The sequence below is a fragment of the Thermobia domestica genome, chromosome 2 (genome assembly GCF_964235325.1).
Source record: "Thermobia domestica chromosome 2, izTheDome1.hap1.1, whole genome shotgun sequence".
NCBI lineage: Eukaryota > Metazoa > Arthropoda > Insecta > Zygentoma > Lepismatidae > Thermobia > Thermobia domestica.
Window position 1 is genome coordinate 253,468,522 of NC_137455.1, and position 21,889 is coordinate 253,490,410.

General features: G+C 34.1%; 1 protein-coding gene across 9 annotated transcripts in view; it reads right to left on the reverse strand.

The window, feature by feature from the left end:
* Window positions 1-1,292: 1,292 nt before the first annotated feature.
* LOC145678450 (neuronal acetylcholine receptor subunit alpha-7-like) overlaps window positions 1,293-21,889 on the reverse strand; it is an 829,132-nt gene continuing 808,535 nt past the window's right edge. For all 9 annotated transcript variants that reach the window (XM_081748591.1, XM_081748593.1, XM_081748587.1 and 6 more), the window contains one exon: window positions 1,293-3,624. In XM_081748591.1, coding sequence (XP_081604717.1) covers window positions 3,163-3,624 — 462 coding nt within the window. In that variant the 3' untranslated portion in view covers window positions 1,293-3,162. The remainder of the gene's footprint in view (window positions 3,625-21,889) is intronic.

Sequence of the window (21,889 nt, forward strand, 5' to 3'; positions counted from 1 at the left end):
TTGCTACTTTATATGTTTTTTTTAAATTATACTAAAAAGTATATATGTATATAGGTATAGTTATATGTATATATATATATATTGTTCTGTCATTCTTGACAGGTTTGGATACCACCATAATCTTTTTATTTTCTTTTAAAATGATAACTTTTCTCTGTGCTGCTGAAGTTTAGCTATTTCCTGTGGTATTTCTTTCCAAACACTTTGACATTAACCAAACATACATACATACACATACACACACCACACACACACACACACACATATATATATATATATATATATATATATATGTGTGTGTGTGTGTGTGTGTGTGTGTGTGTGTATGTTGAGAAATTCCAATAGCATTCTGTCTCATCATCTTCATAGCAACCTCCTTTGCACGGTGTCGGTTTAGATTCCTCTCCCAAGTACTTTGAATAGTAATTCATTGTGTTGGTATTAAAGGTATTATAAATTCATCTTAATCAAAAAGTCTGAATGTTTCGAAATAGAAAGTTCTACATTCAGAAAGAATGCGAAACTTCTTAGTGACACTTCTGAATTATTTAGAATATATATAGGATACCTGACGTTGCACCAAAACATTATCTTCTGAATATGTGAAGAATATCCGAATATAGTGATAAATCCCACTAATAATTTTGTCTACTAGTCTAATTTTAGCTAAATAAAATTATGCAATAACATTTACAATAATTTATTATAAATTGAAAATATAATAGTTAGCCGAAAAGAGCAAAAAATTGTTTTTTTCCTTATATTTTTAAGTAATACAATCTGTGTAGTCATCTTAAATAGCAGAATTTTGTAACAGAAATAAATATAATGGTTAAACAAGCTGTTCTGCTTATCAAACCAGAAATTTAATTTGTTTAATAATAGTTCAGATTAATTAATGAATTTTGTGGTTTCAGTCGTAAATGTAATAATCATTATTATTAATTATCAGTATTAGTTCAATCTTTGCTATTAAATTGATGTATTAAACTATAAATCCATTACTTAGTTCTATGAAATTCATTTGAATAATATTGAATTGTTAAAATTCTCATTTTCCTAAGTAATCTCAATTGGATTATATCCTCCTTAGTACAATTTCTAACTGTCATAAATTTTAAGTTCATATCATCAAAATCAGAATAAAATATAACTAAAATCCTTTGTAGCGCTCTGTAAATATTAGTAATTGCATTACTTTATAAATCATAGTTATTCGTAAGTATAAAAATCGGTTGTCAACGTTGCTACGTACCGTTTTACTTTCAATAGATCATTGTATATTGTAGGTATGGATGGTGTCTGAGGAGAAGAAACTAAAACGACGGTTCCGCTTTTTCTTTTATCTAAATGAAAACCAATATGTTTATTAATCACCTGTTTCTTCTTCAAAAATCCTCTCAGAAGATTTTTAAAAACAGAATTTAGAGTTAACGGTAATAGTATTAAGAGAGTAAAAAAAGAATTTTTAAAGGGATATGATTGTAATAGTTCTATTTATAACATAATTTCCATAACCTGCTTTCCCCCTAAATGATTTCTAGTTAATTGTTTAAATATAGAGTAAATCTCATACATAACACGTATAATATAGAGTTTATATTAGAAGAATGCACTGTGCGTCAACACAATATTAATTTTCGTTTTCATTAAAATATTTTTGATAACATACGAATTTGTAATTATATTAACAAACAGACAATAACGATTTGTCTTATATTTCGTTCATGTGAGTAGATCAACAGGTGTTTCTTTATAATCTGTAAAACAAGTTTACTATGTTTTAAGGTATGTATATATATAAGTGTACGATATATGTATATATACAACTTTCAATACTGCTGTAGGTTTGGGGCATATGATGTATGCATCGCAATTTTTTAAAAATGATGCATTAATACACAGTATACCACGTTAAAAAGAAAGGCCCTACGTACTATGTTGTTTGTAGTTGTGTGTGTGTATATATACACATATATTTGTATAATTGTAATAAAAACATATTTTTAAAAGAATTTTCTTGTAGTTTAAGAAAATTTCATTGAAATGTCAGCCCAGGTGAAGAGTATGATGCACAGATATAGTGAGTCTGTCCACTCCATAACAAATATATTCTCATTCACAAGTGAGCAAGAGAAAATTGTTAAAGAAGTTTTTTTTTCAAAGCATACACATTCGTCATTGCAACAATTGAAAGTTCATATTTTTAATTGTATTTTTTTATTCTTGCTGGAAACACCACTCACTCACTAATGGTCTTCACATCACTATTTTCCTATAACTTCATCACTTCTACAAATCGTCAAGCCCAACGTCCCAATTCCCCCCAGAAAACATCATATTTTCCCATTTTGTTTTTTATATATATATATATCCATTTCATGGAAATATTATAACAAATCACTAAATAACTACATTCTCTCTTTGTTTTCTGTACAGAAGAATATTTTTCTTAAAATGTTATCACGCCTAAAACATTATTAATATTATATCATTATTATTATTATATAGTTTCCTATATATTAATACTTTGTTTCTAAGTTGTTTTTCAGTTTTTATTATTATTATTATTTTTAAAATTTCATTGGCACGTTGTTAGTAACTCATTATGTTCTTTCTAAGAACAAACTAAGAATGCCTGTCTAAATGGCATTTTTCTTTATATCTCGTTCTGCAAAGTCAGTCGGCACAAGTTAATATAATATTTATTATATTAAAACTATGAGGAAATAGTTGATTAAACCCGTTGATAAAGTGTAAAATAACAATTATAACCAATCATTCATATAACCAATCAAACAATCAACCTTGAACAAGCAGCCCAATCAACCAACCTACCATTTTACCAGTTATAAGACATTTAAGGGTAAAAAGGGGTTGAAATTCATGGCTTGTTTTTTGTTTCCTGTTTAAAAAGCTATCACATAACAGCAAATTATTTATTCCGTTATTGTTGTTGATGATGATGTTTTGACGTCAACTTTCACTCATCTTCGGCTTTAATACTCTAATCCACACACAGACTAATATTTGAAATTCCCGGTCGTACTCTTCCGCTTCTTGATGCACACTTCCATACGATTGCCTATGTGCATTTATTGGTAACATAGTTTGATATCTAAAAACTTTATTTTTAACACATGTCACAGTCTTCATTAGACATTATGTCACTATTATATGTGGGGCAGAAAGTAGTACCGCAATAGTTGCTATAATCGTAAACAAGGTAAATATGATGAGGCACAGTCTATCAACAACCATGGCAGCAAACTTCCAATCATTTGTAACCTCCTCTGCCTCGTCTTCTTTTCTTAACTTGTCCGTAATCACACGTAATTCCTTAAGGATTAGTGACAGTTCTCGATGGGGTCCAAGGCAATTATGCACTATTGGTGATTCTTCGTGTCCTCCACCAGACACACGGATAAAACCCGTAGTGCTCGATGACTGTAATGTTCCATGTCGAAAATCATCGTCAATATCCAGCACATTCGCTAAAAGGCTTTTCGATGATCTCTCCTTCAATTCTAGCTCTCGCATTTGAATGCTCTTCCTCGATTCCTTGTCTCCTGGACGAGTCATCCTTAGAACCCATGGTAACCACGTGAGGAAGACCGATTTTATCTTCAGATGGAACGGAGACAGTGGGATGCAGCACGTCCATGTAATCGCCATATGGGCAGCAAGCAAAGAAAAAAGAGAGAAAATATGTTAGTCACACATTGTATTATAGAACACTACAAACACGACAAAACATTGTAATAATCTAAGTAATAGTTAACTTATTACAATTAATTTTTAATAGCAGTAACTAACTCATCTTTCATTATGTATCAAAAGTATAAAACTATCAGTTAAAATCAATGTAACAAGTTATTTTATTTGATTGCCCATCAAGCTCACTCTCTCTCTCTTTCTCCCGCTTCATTACAGTTACATTAACATATGTTTTTCTTGTTACTAGAATCCAATATCACCAGCTAAGATTATTTCAATCTTTACAATTAGAATTTTCCGATCACAACAATGGAAAAAAGTAGTTTACGAGGAAAAGACATAATTTAACTTTAACCATACAAATAGCAAAAGTACTGGAACTTATTATTGGACTTATTAATCAGCTCGGATCGATAATCGTTTTACACAAGTGCGGGGATTTCTCATACTTACGAAAAAGATAAATTATCCAATACAGGATATGTGTCATTTTCACATTTTCAATTGTATTAATTGATTACTTTTAAAAGTTTCTCAATGCAAATACCTAAGAAGCATATTATTTATTATAATAAAAAAAGCACTGGAAGTGAAATTATGAAAAAAAAAACAGTAGCAAAACAAAAAATAAAATAAAATTTCTAGTTTCATGTCCGATGCAAATGTCCTGTAGGTTAAAAGAGACAAATAATTTATTGAAGTGAGTGATTATAAAAGAACTAGTGGTATGAGGATGTGAGAGCAAACGAGAAAACTTCGAGAAAACCCACAAACACAATGTTTATCCACTACAAACTCAAAAGGTTTGGGAGGGGGGCGCGGTGGCTCAGTGGTAGAGCGTTCACCTCTGGTGCTTGGGGTCCCGGGTTCGATCCCAACCCCCGCCAAGTGAACTTTGTGGTGGACAAACACCGTGCTCGTGGGTTTTCTCGGGGTTCTCCCGTTTCCTCCCACTTTATTCATTCCACCATTTCCCTCATCTCTCATCATCACCGTCTCCTTTAGCCTAACCGGCATAACCGTGGGACGTAAAACTCAAAGATTTCATTTCATTTCATTTCAAAAGGTTTGGGATAGAACTAGGGACTCCTCACATCAATGTGAGGGCTCTACCACTGAGTAACTTTGCCTCCAGCGACAAAATAAATTTAATGAAGATCATCTAGTTGTAGCTTTTTTTTTTAATGTAAAAACATGTATTGACTCTATCTAAAAGTTTTCGAATATACTTAATGTGTGTAGCTAACTTACGAGTTCCTATATTAGATCAAAATATGAGTTGAGTTGATTTTGAGTTTAACGTCCCTTTCAGCAGCGAGGCTATATGAGACATGGACCTACTGATTAGCGTGAAATCCGCACAAATATTCCATGCTAAAAGTGCGTATTCTAAACGCTTAGCCACGAAGGAACTGAGTTCAAAATATGCCATCGTATTTTCGTTACACTAGATTTTATTACTTTTCACGGTACACAATGATATGAATATGAAAGATGCCATATATAAAGCATGCACAAATAAATTCTTTACAGCAAAAATATTAAACAAGATTTGTTTTATGTAAATAATAGTATGATATTCTGGAATGCTCAAAATGAAGTAAGTACTTCCATAGACAATCAGATACTGTATTTGTTTGGTTGGTTGATTTGAATTTTAGTGCCCCGTTAAACTCCGTGGCTGTACCAGAGGAGAACCTACAACTTAATCTGAGATCCGAATCATACCAGCTCCTTCTAGCAGTCGAACCCGGATCTTTCACGCCGAAAGCATTTACGCTAACTATATAGCCTAAGTATTATATTTCTATACGATGATGACAAAACATGATATGTAGTACAGTTGTACAGGTAAGTGAATTTCAACCTTATGAATAAAATCAATACAAGGATGACAAAACTTGCCACTTTTTGGACATTTTCTGGTTTTCGCTCCGGGAGTTTGACACACTGAAATTTATATGCTAGAAAAAATTGATAATAGCTTAATTTAAAAATCCCTATTTAGCTGTATGTTTTGTGCTCACTAGTGAACTTAAAATATTTTAAATTTATTTCATGAAATTGACATTTTCACACTGTGCAAATATACATACCATATTTTGCCATCCTCGAATAGAATTCTAATATGATCGAAGGTTCTCTTTAAAATGTGTTAAATTATTCCGTGGTACGAACAAAAAATTATACCTGTTGTCTAATCTAATTAATACCCGTCTTCGGAGTGGGGGATTCGTGTATAATTCCTGGTAGAAGCTCATGTGATTTGGATCCCATATTCAGCTGTAGGTTCATGTCTCATATAGCTTCGGTGCTGAAAGAAGCACTAAACTAATTCAACCATCTTATCATTCATCTTTACATTGAAACGTAATAAGACCTGAAGAAAACTTAGTTATTGAATGTAACTTTCTTTAAATGCAGATGTAAAAGCATATTTAACGGTAAAAGAAAAGTCATTAACTTCTAAAATTAGCATTTTTCATTCTACCAAATTATATTTCAATTAGTAGAGTAGATATGCCGTAAACAAAATACTCGACTTTTACTTAATAATAATATATGATCAGTGGTGGCTGGTGATCCAGTAAATAATAAATTCGAATGCTATTACATATACTTAAGAACACATCATACAAGCAAAGCACTATAGTATTGTATTTACTTGAAAGATTTTTAATTAAGAAGATGATATAAGCGTTCTTGTATTATACAAGCAATATAATATTTAATATATGATTCAAATATACCTGAAATGCCTCACATATAACCATACATATTAACAATTGACAACACGGTAATATGAGATTTCGTATGCATGCTATTAGATAAAGATGTAAAGGGTAAAGATAACGGAATGATCTAATTCGGGATAGCCAATGAACCCCACGTATGTATGTAGTGAGCACCATGCTCCTGCAACCTTAGTACCATACGTTTACCAAATTTTCTGTTTCACAAAATTTCACTGGAACACTTGAGTCCCATTGGAACAAGGCTACAACAAAAAAGTCCAATTCCATCCGGGCTTGAACCCACTCCAGAGGTGTCTATAGGGCGCAGGTTACACTCATGAAGTTATTTGGTCGGACATAATTTTTCATTGATAATGGTACAATCAAACTAGAGAAGGATAAGTATGGGGAAGAGAAAGGTGCATTTGAAGGGTAGTTGTAAATTTGGATACCAGTGTGGTAAATTAGTGGATGAGTAAAATTGGAGGACTTTACCAAGCTTATATGGGGATAGGAGTCCTGACCCATGTCATCAGTTGATAGATTAGGATTATGATTTACATTTCTGGACTTTCTGCATCTAAGATCATTTAACCCGTCACGTGTGAGGAATAACGTCCCTAGGCGCGCACACTATCCGGAAAAGGATAAGGAAGGAAACGGTCTGGGACCTATAAGTTAGGTACCACCCCGGCATTTGCCTGGTGGGAATGAGGAAAACCCATGAAAACCTCATTCAGGGTGGATGGCCTGAAAAAGCGTATTACACTTTTTATACCGAGTGCCCCCCACCGGGAATCGAACCCGGGACTAGTTGATAGATACCTAGGTAGATGGCTTACTAATTCAGGCTGTATATAAAAGATGTAACTGATATGTACATCTTAATTGGTATACTTATGCATACTATAAAATAAGTTCATACTCTGGACAAATTTTACTTTGACAATGATTATTACATTGTAAAGAAATATATATCGTACTGTAAGTATTTCTTGTGTTCCAAACTTCTTTTCGTTAGCAGTAAATGTAATTCTGAATCAAATTTAATAATGCAGTTTTATCTGAATATTCTGCGCGAAAATAGATCCTAGCTCACTTACCATAAGTAGGTAAGTGGGGTTACTAAGTCAGTAGACCAGGAAAGGGTTGTAAGTTCCATTGCTCCGTGGCCTAAGTAAATATGAGGAAAAGTAAGTTTAAGCAATTAGAGGGAAGTATGAATAAGAATTAGAAATATACTATGTATATACGAATGGTATAATTATTTTTGATTGCATATGTATTCGATAGACCTCGATATTTATATTCTTCTGATGGAAAGTATACTGCAGTGACGAATCTAGAAGGTAAAAACTGGGGGGCCAGCCAGTGCCCATACTGCGAAAGGTAAATATAAACTTTCAAAAATATATAAATAATAGCTTAAATTATTTTGTATCTTAAAAAAACTGTGGGGCCTAGGTCCCCGGTCCTGGCCTAGATCCGCCACTGGTACACTGACTTCCTATGGTATCAAGTACTAGATTTTTCATAGAAGACTAATTGTTAGAATTGAATTAAATTCTTAAGAGAAAGTCAGTTTCAGAATTAAGATCTTTAAGTATTGAAAATGACATTAAAACTTTTATTTAGCTTCCCACCTTATGCCCTTTAGGCTAAAGAAGACTGGTGATTGAGAAAAGTCAATTATTATGAAAAAAATTGATGGAATGAAAGTGTGGGAAGAAACGGAAGAACTGCAAGAAAATCCACACTCTCCAATGTTCTCTACCACAAACTCATACAGACTGGCAAAATAACGTATACGCCTTTGTCGCTGGAGATCCTGGTTCGATTCCTGGTAGGCGTTAATGTATTTGTATCTCACGTTAAGCTATAGGTCCATGTCTCATATAGCCTTGCTACTAAAAGAGATGCTAATCTTCAATTCTATATTAGCCTACCCCATAATATATTGACTGGGATCGAACTAGGGACTCTTCACACCAGAGGTAAGCGATCCACTTCAGAACGCCTACCTTCACTTTCTGTCACGTATATATTACAGTATTTGAGGAACACCAGCGATTTTGTATAATTATGTTACTTTGTTTAGAATGTTTATTATCTTTGGAAATTCTTTAGAAAATCAAAAGTGCCAGAAAAGAGAACGACTAGCACTGTACAAATGCAATACACTAAAAGAAAGAGATTCATACACAATATACTTTATTAGTATTAATTTATTTTATAATACTGCGTTAGCTTCTAATGTTTCCACAGTAAGTGTAATTAAAGGTGATAAAAACCATCTTGTTAAATTTAACTCTATCCATCACGAATCTGGAACTCACTAAAGGAATAATTAACACTTCTGAAAGGAGTATGTACTTATTTACTAAAACTAAAATACAGTGTAACGGTTTCGACAACTTAAAGTTATCTTCATCAGACACTAACTGAAAGAGGTAACTTTCTATGCTCTGAAGATTTCTCTTTTAGTTAGTGTCAGATGAAGATAACTTTAAGTTGTCAAAACCGTTACACTGTATTTTAGTTTTAATAAATAAGTGTGTATACTCTGGTCAGAAGTTTGAATTATTCCTTGTTAAATTATGCAGAATTCAAAGTATGAACACAAATCGTTTAATTTGCAACAGAGGGGCAAAATTTATTTAAAGCACTTTGTAATTTAAAGCATTTTTTTTTTATTATTTAGAGCACTTTGTTCTCTAGATATATGAACACAATGAAACATATTTTTAGGAGATACACTCTTTGGTAGAGCATCTACTTTTAGTGAGATAGATTTTCTTGCTCTAACATAAGTCATATTAATTTGTTGTAAACATTATCATATCCGTAATTTTGTAATACTATTTCCGTTTTTCCTGTCTTTTAAATCGGGAAATTTTTCCATCATAATTCACTTGTAGTGGTTTGTCTCTTCTACCCTTACAGCAGAAATGTAGGATGTTAAAAACTATATCATTTTGCAGATAATTTTAGACAAGAATCAGTCAGACGAAAAGGATCAAACAATAATCCTTCCTATAATACCGCCTTTACTAATAAATATTCCAATCGTTACTCTTAAATCGGATATAGGATACATTTTCCTCACAGGGTTATGTGAGATATGAACCTATAGTTGAGATTCAGGCCATATGTCAATAGAATCAAACCAGAAGAAGAAGCGTAGAGAGCATATGTGCTAAACACTGGACTTCATTGGAATTTTAATTGTACCACATCTCTCTAATTTAACAGGAATTTAGTGAAAGTATTTTGTCAGTTATTTCTTGTAATTTTACTGACAAAATCTTACAACTAGAACTGGAGAAACTAGAATGAATCGTGTAAATATAACCTCAACCTAAAGCGTTAATGAAATTCTCAACTTACTCCATTATCATTATTCAGAATTCAGATTATGGTTATTGCTGTTTTTTGTATATACTTATAGTGCACGTGCACTAAACAGATCAAAGTTTGATTTTTGGTAGGTGCATAAAATTAATTTTAATGTACGCCACATTATCCAACTATAGCCTGAGATAACATTGTACTTCTCTTGTATGATGTGACAGTAGTATCATCACTTGTCTTCTGTTAAGATTTCAACGGGGTTTAGTTTTTAACTCTATAATGCTTTTTAACTGCAATGAATTTGTAATCGTTAGCTAAAAAATATATTCTGTTGTACTGGTGAACGTTACGCTTATGCTGTTTTAAAAGCATTATATTTCAAACTGTATGGTGTAATTAACTAATAAATTACGCCTACTCTAAAGTAGTTATTTCATACTGGAATTATATATAAACAAATATATTACTAGAGTTTCTTCTTCTTTCGTCAGCACACCACTTATGGTTTTTGTTTGTAAATGCAAGATAAATTTCAATGTTTGCTTCTTTTGCAAAGACGTGAATCAATATGGCGGAATATATTCTAGATCTTTTTTCTGGAATAGTTATATAACCTCGTAATAACGTCCTGTTTAATAGAAAGCGAATTCAAAGTTACTATAAATTAAATTTTTAGCACAATATTTATTATTACAGTCCCTGCAACAAGAATAGAATTCATATATTTTTAATAAGTATATTCAAACAAAGCATATGTTACAGTTCCCCTTTAACGTAGTTATTCATCATTGTGCAGTGAATTCTAGTTACAACGCGAATTCGGGTGGTTTTACTTCAATTTATGTAACAGACGAGAGACTGGACAAATACTAATCAGATTATCATAACATAATAATCATAGAAGATGAAATCCAGAAATGAAAGTTACTTTCTTGTTTTTAATTTATGTGATTAATATGATAACAAAATTAAAGGTATTTTGTATATTATTTAAGTTTGCAACACTGTAGGAAAAGCTCTGCAGACGCCATATTGGTACGGTTGCGGACGATTCTGGACCCGAACAGAACAGTGGCTGCTTGGGGTTTAGGATGATGAGAGGCAACGAACACACGTCCGTTCTCTTTCTCTCTCTCAGCCTCACTTACACATAGACAAATTCCACAAACACAAAGCGAAAAAGAGACAGGCAGAGAGAAGGAGAAGAAACGGGGTGCACAGGGCCGAGACGGGATTCGGGAAGAAAGGGGGGCACAAAGAATCAATACACCCTGGCTCCCAGTACCAGACGATTCCATATAGGATGAGGCATTGCAGGCAGTCAGGAAACACACACATTCAAGTATTCCAACATACACACATTCACACATACACTATCGTACAGATCGACAATGTATATATGTATATGTGTGTGAAAGAGGAAGAAATAGACAGACATGAAGAAAGAAATAGTCATCGCGCATGTGTGATATTGTCAATGACTCTTTTGTTCTTTTTCTTAACGTTAGCAATAATCAAGTCATATATATATATATATATTTGAATTTTTTAGTTTCTTTAAAAAACTTGATTTTCTGTTTTAAATAATGTAGCACATTTAGACGTTTATCCATCCAACAATAAACTGCAAAACTGGACATGATCTGTTGGCTAAGAGACACAAACTCTCACTAAAGCACATTCGCACATGATTACACACACATATACATAAAATCGCCCCACTATCAGCTAAAACACGTGGCTCTTCTCTCAACCAAGCCACACCCTAAAACTACTGGGTTTCTGCAGCATGCAGTTTCATGCCACGATCCTAGGGTTGTGTTCCCTCTTGGCCCCCCTCACTTTCGTTGCCTTTCTCATTTCATCTCTTTACGTACTTCAGTGCTTTGTACCAGTTCTGTGACCTTTCCTCGTCTCCTCCCCCCTGAGGACACTATTCCTGCCTTCAAAGAGATGCTAGCTGTAATAATCATTATGTCAACTAGTATAGTGCATACTAGTATATTAGAAGCAATTGTGATATGCTTTCTATTAACATCTCTTAGTAATCGTCCTATGCTTGCTTAAGTACACAATAGCACAATACTTTCGACATTGTGAAATAAAAGACTGTTCTTACTCCACTTCATTGCTGTTGCATCTGTTTTCAAAAGCTATATCTGAAGCCAATATATACATGATAGAATACATAATATTAATCTTCTGCTCAAGGTATGATCTTGATTTTAGGCACCTGATTGTAATCGTTCATCTCTATTCATTACCAAGGGTATACGAAACATGAACCTAAGATCCGAAAACATGTATTCGCAATGTGAATGGAATTATTTCTCGCACAAAACTCAAAACCACGATACATGAAGAGACTCCTTACACTGCTCTTTACGTTAAATGATACAATGTTTTATCATCTGTATTACTCATCCGTAACAACAAAAATATTTGCATGAAACCGTGATTTTGATTTTTTTTTTTTTTTTGGTACATCAGAGTATTGTTATGCCTTGGAAGTTAAATTCCTTTCTCGAACTTGTTGTTGTATAATACAGATGTAAACGCCGTGCGTGTAAATGTACTATCAATGAGTATCTCGTTCCTTATTTCAAAATTGAAATTACTATTTAATATATATCTCACAGAACTATAAACCCTACTACTCTGCTGAAATAGTTAAGTATAATCCTACCCCATACAAATTACTGAACCTAACATCCTTGAGTTACGAAATCAGTAATTTGAATCAATATTTCTTTTCTTTTCAGAGGTACCGTGGCTTAGTGGTACAGCGCCCATCTCTCGTGCGAGAGGCTTCTGGTTCGATCCCTGGCCACGTGAATTTGTGATGGACAACATCATATCCCTGAGGTTTTTCGAGGTTCTTCCGTCTCTTCACACACTCTCGTTCCTTCAATTATATCATACTCATTCGTTTTCATTAATTATCCATCTCCTTTAGCCCAGACGGCATAATCGAGACGTGAATAATTTCATTTACTTTTCTTTTCTAGTCCAAATTTATTATAATGTTATTTTTATATGAATAAGTAGGAATAAATCTTGACACATGGTGATCCAACTATGTTCTAGGTACATTTTAACTACATAAAAACAGGTTATTGTATCAGAGTGTACGTCAAATAATTCCGACAAGCTCTAAAGTACGAATCACCAGCTGTTGAGGACTCTCAAAAATCACTCGTTACATTAAAAACTAGCAAATTACAAGAATTATATGTGATTACGTCTTGTAATAGGAATAACTACATCATTGAAAACACTTATTGAGAGCAAACTAAAAGGAATCGAGGCTTCACTTGAAAACAGACAATGTCAATAGAATATATTTGAAACTATGTAATGCTCTATCTCCTTGAATATTGATGTGATTTCCAACTAACGTGAGTTTCGATTATGTCCCTCCCTTCAAGTCACAGCTAAAAAGAACTTTCCTCAAACATGAATCTACATTTGCTTAAGTATACAACACTGTCGACATTGTGAAATAAAAGACTATTCTTACTCCATATTCACGACCGTCGTTGCATAAAATGGATAAAGAAATGGGGTATGTTTGGCTCAAGCAACTAACCCACAAGTCAAGGCTTTTTTGTCATTCGAAATCTGTACATTCATCACATATTGAGAAAATTATAAGATAATGCAATTAAATGAAAAAAAGATCTGAATTTTCTAGGTACTTTGCAATATATTTTACGCTATTAGTCTACTTCAAAAGTTTAAGCGTGATAATGAACCTAAGCCTAGCTTTTAAGCTTACAACTATACTAAAATAACAATATCACACTATTCTCTTAGCAGGCATTACTGAAATCAATTAAAGCCTGCTGGAAATTTAGGGCGAACCCCTAAAATAATTTCTAAGATTTGTAAATTCAGTAAGACTTGTGGTATTCAAAGATTACTTAACTATATATCAAATTGAAAAAATTGGAGAAACTGCTTTTGTTTCCGTGATCCTTAACTAGTAAGCATGATGAAGGTTCACATAATTAGAACTCAGTTATTTTCTTTTACTCTGTATGAACTAATCCGTCATAATTCTTCATGTGTTTTATCAATGCTTGATCAATGTTGAACTAGATTTAAGATTAACATTGCTATGCCCTTATGGCGAAGTGTTTTTTTTTTCAAACACACATACACATACATACATAAGCAATTTTCCTCACAGATACTTAATAACTTTTCTTCTTACATATATAAAAGAAGTAAAGTTCATAATAATCTGTGAGAAAATGTGCATAGTTTCAGAGCTCGAGATATCCAAAACCGTAGAAAAAGTAAATTGCAACGCACGGAACCGTGGAGTAGCGGGGTCGGCGTGATGGAAATCACACATACGCCATTCAAAAATAAATATTTCAACAATATGCACAAAGGATTTCCCAAAAGGCAGGGGATCATTCACGCGGAGGTCCATCGGGTTCGGACTTCCAGCCCGCAAAAACACTTCCTTACTCGACAAACATTTGTACTTGATAAGCAGAGAAATGATCGATGTAACCCAAAGATTATGTTTTACAGTTTATCTGCTCTCTTTCTTTCCATATAAAAATAATCTAGTCTATGTTTTTTTCTGAGAATACAGGTGACAGTACTTAAATATTTACTTATCGTCTCTTCGGGTGCAGATTAATACCGATTTAATACTACTTAAAATATGGTGGACCCCCCAAATTTAAACCTCTCCCAACAAAAATTTCTGGGTGCTTGCCTACCCACAAGAAATAATTTCGAGACGAGTTGCTGTTCTAAATATACTCGGACTTAAATGAGGGTCCAAATTAGGCAGAAGGTAAGCAACAGTGAATGCGGAATGCGTCGCTGGAAGTCCGAAGTGTAAGTGGCCACCAGCTCCGCGACTTATTGTATTCGGAATAACGCGTACTACAATGTACTATTCATCTTTTGGAAGGTCCTAGCTCCGAAACTATGCACTTCTCCCTGATACCCACATTAACTAGTTTTAACTAAGGAATGGCCTCTTAAAGTTTACCGATATAATTCATTAGCACGCAGTACATACATTAGGTGAACTATTTATCTTGAATCCTCCCTCATAACTTTTAAATTAGTATATAAAAATTGTTGAAATTTTGTCCATTGCCAATACCAACAAGGGAAATTTGTTTGACATATTCCACAATACTAGCACAGTAATAGGGCTGCCAACCCAACATACTTATAATTTTACCTTTTAAACTGGCACTACATCAGGTTCTCACAAATTTCAAATCTACGTGTGAAACGAAGATGCAATACTACATTTATGATTCAGTGCTTCAAACTAGTAATGCTACAGTACGTCAAACATCTGTGCGCAAACAAATTTCTGAGTCTACAACAGTATAATAATGGAAGTGGGATGGGCGATATACGTATTTCACATCTAAAGTTCATTAGTGTTGTATATTTTGTCGTGATATGACATTTTGGACGAACAGGAACAAAGTTACAAGGATTATAAAATTTAACTTTTCTTTTTCGAGAATCTTTGTTTGGAAAAAATTCTTAAATAAGTATCATGTCCAATAACATTGATGGTTTTAGAAAGGTCTAAAGATCATGATGCCATTTAGAACAATATTATATCTCAAATCATTCAGAAGATACGAAAAACATATGCAGACTTTGCTAAACTGCTTCCTTTGCTTCTGTAATATCACATCAACAATTTTCGTTTCTAATAACTACAAGATCTCGCAATTACATAATTTTGAGCTTTTGAGTAGTGTTGCAAACTCTGCCCAAGTTTAAAAAAGTTTAAAAGTTAGGGCGCTTCAAGACAAATGCTCCACCCCATTATATAATATGTTTCTTAATATCAAATATAACTTTCAAATACAAGTATACACATATATTTAAGCAGGTTTTGAAAACAAAAAGTGCAGGAAATTACTTCATTCCACTTTTAAATGGTGGATCAAAGAAAGTATGCAATTCTTTTAAATCAAATTTTGTACAGTGCATGGAAATAATCTAAAAGATATTTTAAGCAATTCACTTATAAAATTCTGCTTTTAGAAGCATTTGTTTAGGAAACAAAGGGGATTAAAAATTAATATATTTAAAAGTAAGTTTTAGGAATATAATAAAGTCTTTTTATTTTAAAATCATATTCAGTTTCTCGTATTAAAGCCTTCATATCTTCGCTTGTAAGTTTACTTCAAATATTGCACATTTGTGAGAGTTTAGGGTCATATTTTGATTAATTCCAAGTACGATCACATTAAAAAACTGTATCTACAGATTAATTTATGTAGTACCGAATAATGGAATAATGATATTTATTTTTGTCGTCGAATGTTTACTACAATACCTGCACTAACTATAAACATTTTAAAAGTAATAAACAGGCATGGCCTTAGATAAAACACTTTTGTATTATCTCTAATGAACTCGTAATTGATCATATACTTTCACCGCGAACAAAAAGTTAAGAATGGTTTTATATAAATGTAATATCGTACACGTACCTACCATTACCAGGTATGTAAATGATGAGAGTTGCAGTGTTCTGTGAGTAGCTACAACGGATACCAGAGGGCATTACCAGAGTGCATGTTACTGTTTCATCAGAGTTGATGGGATATATAAGGGACGTGCGCTGTGCCCAGGTGGGGGACTTGGATGTGACAGTGACCTGGTGACGGAAACGACCTGAATGGGAACGTGAGGGAAACCACACATATCGTCAAGTTTCTAGTCTACCAAGTCTAACTACACCAAGCGAAGATCGCCGTATTGCACGTCAAGTACCTCGTAATCCCTTCCCATCTAAGCCTACCATCTGGAGGGAAGTAATGGACTCTCTACAACAACTTGTGTCATTCCGTACCATTGGTCGGAGGCTAGTAACTTTCGGGCGACTGAATCACGGTCCCGTATGTAGGCTGCCTTTAACACTGTGTTTAAAGTGGTCTCGTACCTGGGAAACATGGACTATCGGCGAGAGGCATCACATCATTTTCGGCTATGAATCTCGGTTCAGCACTACCTCGGATGACCGCAGTCTGAAATATGGCTGCGCCAAGGGGAGAGGGCACATTCTGCCAAAATTTTGGAGAAACACATCAGTATTATCTCTAGTGTTATGATGTGAGGAGCCATTGGGTATGACTTCACATCATCTCTGGTAGTGATAAGGAAATTCTGATGGCCCAGCTGTACGTTACGAATATCCTTCGTCCTCATGTAGTACGTCTCATGAGGCAGTATCGTGGTATAATTTTTCAACAGGGCAACAATCGTCTACACACAGCATTGTTTCTATGAACTTCTTGCATTATGATAAGGTGCTCCATTGACCAGCAAGGCCAGAGCTGTTCTATTTCCGATAGAATGTGTGTGAGAACAACTCGAACGGCAACTACGTTCCAGCGCCAAAATTTAGAATACCGAGTGCCAGGTAAAGCAATTGTGGTTCAAGTTGTCTCAGGAGAAGATGCAACAGTTATATGATACTCTTCCCAACCGAATCAATATATCCATTCAACCTCGAGGTGGTGCAACCTCCTACATGTGGAGACAACACCAATGCACTTTGGTGGCCGTTGCATACCCGTCGACAGTATGCACCTGTACGAAATTACGTCGACATCAGACCATTCCTTCAAAGTGCTTGACTTTTTTGTCAGTGACTGTATTTTAATGACCCTACATCTTACGCATCGAAACGGAACAGTCGATATCAAAAGTAGAAATAGAAGGAGACGTGCTAGAAAATACGGTACTAGGAAAAGGGAAAATGGACGGAAGAGGCTAGAGTTGATGGACAGAATTAAGACAGAAAATTCCAACACGAAAACAAGGAGGTTAACTGGGAGCCATTCTGCATGGAAGTTCCTCAGTTTGGGGCAAGTGATCTACCATTAATAGCAGAATGCCTATGATGATGATGACATCTTATGTTTCATTTATATTTTTATTTGCACTTAACAATCTATAGTTAAGGATTATATATATATATATATACTAGCAGCGTTCACCCCGCTTCGCTGCGGTCACCCCGGAACGCAATAAACCTTGTTAATTAGATAATTTTTACTTTTTCGCTTTCAAGTGATATGATAAAAACCATAGTAGATTCCAGTAAATGTTAACATTATATCGCCTGTCATTTATGTTAACCCGCCGAGTCACATGGTCATGCGGGTTGCATATAAATACGTTTATTTTTACCTATGATGAACTAATAACAAAGGATTTGTACGTATGGACACTTGAATGGTCAATTATCTCAAGACACTGGTAATTAAAAATTAAAGTGATATGATAAAAACCATCTAGGGTCCAAATCCTAATAACCCCCCAAAAATGAAAGAAATTGGTTCAGCCGTATTAGCGTGATGAGTTCACAAAGGATTTGTGCGTTCTCTTTTATATATATATATATATATATATATATATATATATATATATATATATATATATATATATATATATATATATATATAAACAATCAAGGTGTCTTTAAATCAAAGGAACATTAATTGTGTTTTCCAAATGTATGTAACATTTATTTATTAAAATAAATATTTAGTTTAACAGCCAATGCTTAAGTCCTGTCGACTAAAATAGGCAATGTTTAGTACAGATAGATTATAAAGAACAATTCCTGAAGAAGGAACTGAAGAGGAACGAGAAAATTCACGAATAGTTTAACATTCCATATGATTGTTAGATGTGTGAGCGTCATAGTAACTGAGTAATTGTGTCTTGAACTTATTTAGCAAATAATGATATAAATGTAGCTACCATGGACTAGTATGAACAACGATATCAAGTTATTTTTAGTCTAATATAGGAACGTTGTATTCAAGGAACTCAAGACAATTCTCTGCCTTCGATCATTTCTTAATGAAAAAATATTAGAATGAGAAGGAAATGTAAGGCGAATAACAGAAGAAGTAGAAGAAAGACAAGGAAAGAGAAATAGGAAATGAAACCTGGAATCTTCATTTGGAGAAATTCCTTCAACAATACGATATTTCTTGACAAGTTAGACAGTTCTCGCCCCTAGTTTTTATTGTTTTGCTGCAACGAGTGAGGGTGATAACTGCCTTTTGTTAATTAGACGAGAAATAAAATTCGTTAGTAAAGAAAATGCAATATTACATCAAAGGAGTGAAGTGGAGATGGTCTTTTGAAATTTTCTATTATTCAAATCTTATTAACTTCTTACTTTATAGAAACACGTCAATATTTAACTTGAGTTGAATGTATAGGCCGAACACAACAAAAGAAAATTGTACAATATTTGAAATTTAAATACTTCCTGGAATTCTAAATAATAAATAGAATTTGGTTTGCGCTTACTAAGAATAAAAAATCAATATTTTATTTATTTTACAGTGCATATAACAGTTTACACTAAACTTCTATTATTCCCTCCTAACACGAAGACAGGGTTCCTACTGGTCAGGGAAATCAGGGAAGTCAGGGAAAACTCAGGGAAAATGATGCTTGTCAGGAAAACTCAGGGAAAATGATGCAGGTCAAGAAAACTAAGGGAAAAACTGGAAATCAGGGGATATTTTCTAAAATATATATTTTCTAACATTAATTGTACACTATTTTCAGCTTAGCTAACCATTAATGATCACAGTATGGAATGCTGCTCAGATTTGTATGGGTGTTAAGTAGAATGTACGTATGAGCAATTGATTACTATTTGTCTCTATAGAAAAAATGTTCTCATATATAAATATTTACCGATATTTATTCCTTATTTATATGTCAACGTCATTCGACACCTGTCATGAAAGTCAGTGAATTTCCTGTCAAAGATCAGGGAAGGCCAGGGAGAAGTCAGGGAAATAGATTTCTCGAGATCAGTAGGAATCCTGAAATATCTTGAAAGTGTATGAGGTGTTCGTGTACTGTGCAGGAAGAAGCTCAGTACAGCAAATATCATATCAATACGCCCAGCAGTACAAAGGAATCATAACATAATAGAGTAATTGTAAATTGTTTCTTTTCACTTTCGGAGTGTAATTTCAAAACTATCGAGATCTAGGTATTCATCTCAAAATCACAACTTGCCATCATACCAAAAATCGCAATCCAGAAACAGTTTCAGTGATTTTACATTTTAGAAAATTTACTTTATCACTTTTATATAAACGATTTTCATCACTCCTGAGCAATTCAAGATTAAATTTTCAAATACTCAATCTGGCCCATGTCTAATATAATAGCCCACGCCTATGATCTGTTGCAGTATTTATGAATGATCCATAAAGTAGATCCCAGGATTATGTAAAAGGACGACGCATGAAGTTAGCTAAAATATCTTATCTGTCTCTTTTCACCCGAGCGAAGTAGCTCAAGTGGTAGAGCGTTGGCTTCGCATTCGGGAGGTCGTGGGTTCGAATCCCGCTGCCGACCATCCTGACTGAGATTTTCCAGGGTTTCCCTCAGTCCTACCAGGCAAATGCCGGGATGGTACCTACTAAACAGGCCCTGGCCGATACCTTCCCAAATCCTTTCCATTGTTGTTGTTGTTGTTGGATATCCAGTGTAAAATGGCCTCTGAGCTGTATCTGGTGATTGGTAAATAAATAAATTTAACGTTTTAACATTATGGTCAGTGGGTCCCAAATTAAAAGTATACTCTTCAATTTCTTTCACGGCTTGAGTTACTAGTTATCATTTTTTAGGGAGCATTTAGGAGTTAAGTATAACAAATGTGACGAATTTCACCTAATACCGTCAGAAGATTTCCAAGTGATAGTGATTAATCAGTCATTTAGTTAGATAGTTTAAACTAATAATATGCATAATTCTAACCTGATTAACTACTTAACTATAGCCCACGTCACCCGAATTGGCGTGTGGCATCAGCCAATAAGCTCGCAGTGCGCTGTTACTAAACTTCCAGGAATCCAAGCATTCATAATTGCCCACAAATATGAACAAAATCAAGTATGGGCTTATTGGCTGATGCCACACGCGGACTATTCGGGTGACGCGGACTATAGAGAGCTTCGAAAGTAATCAAAACATTAAGAACAGGATTTAGGATGAAGATTATTTAATAATGATAACATATTACATATTCTTCAATCAAGATCCTTAAAATAATTCACATTGAGGATAAGTATTGAATTGAGGATTAATCATGGGTGTCTTTTTAAATTTAAATATGCACGCAGAAACAAAACGCATTGGTACAATGTTTTATTTAAAACATTATTGCTCTACAAGATAGTGTGTTTTGAATTTTTAAAATTTTATTCATTTGTGTGCCTTTCTATAGCATTAAAATGGAATGTCAAGTGGACAAAACTAGGCATTTTCGACACCATGTACTTTTTCCGAAGTTGCTCATGAGCTAAGAGTTGTACTATATATGAAGAAAGAGCAAACCCTCAATGCACTATTCACCGTTGGTATCCGTACTTCAAAAATTGAAATTTTGACCTCAAAGACGTACCGGTATCACACACTGTCGACCAATTGAGTTGCGTTGATTTTGAGTTTAAAGTCCCGTTCTGCAGCGAGGCTATTTGAGACGTGGACCTACTGATTACCGTGGAATCGAACCACATGAGCTCCCGCCGGGAATTGAACCCGGGTCTCCCACGTCAAAGGCGCGTACGCTAACCGCTTAGCCACGGAGGAGCTCTGCTGACCAATTGAATTCTATAAAGAACGATTAGATGACTTTCTTCAGGAAACTACACGTCAAACGACAATAGTATTGAGGTAGCAGATGGATTTATATAAAAACTTATGGTAAATCACAAACACTTAAGAAACTCGTTCTTCTGCAACTTGAAAACAACCGTCCTCAAATCGCCAATATGACCAAAGATGCAGCTCAATATCTTCAATGGGGAGTTCTGCTTCACAGTCCATACTCTCCAGACTTGATGTAAGATTTTCATCTCCTTCGATCGCTTTACAATCCTTTGCGTGGTGTGTTGTTCAATAATGATGTGGAATTGAGGGCTTGGTTGGATGGATAATTTCAATAAAAAAGCTTGATTTTTATCGCCGAGACATCTAAAAACTTAATCAACGATCGAAGTATGTCGTAAACAACAACGGAGAGTATATTA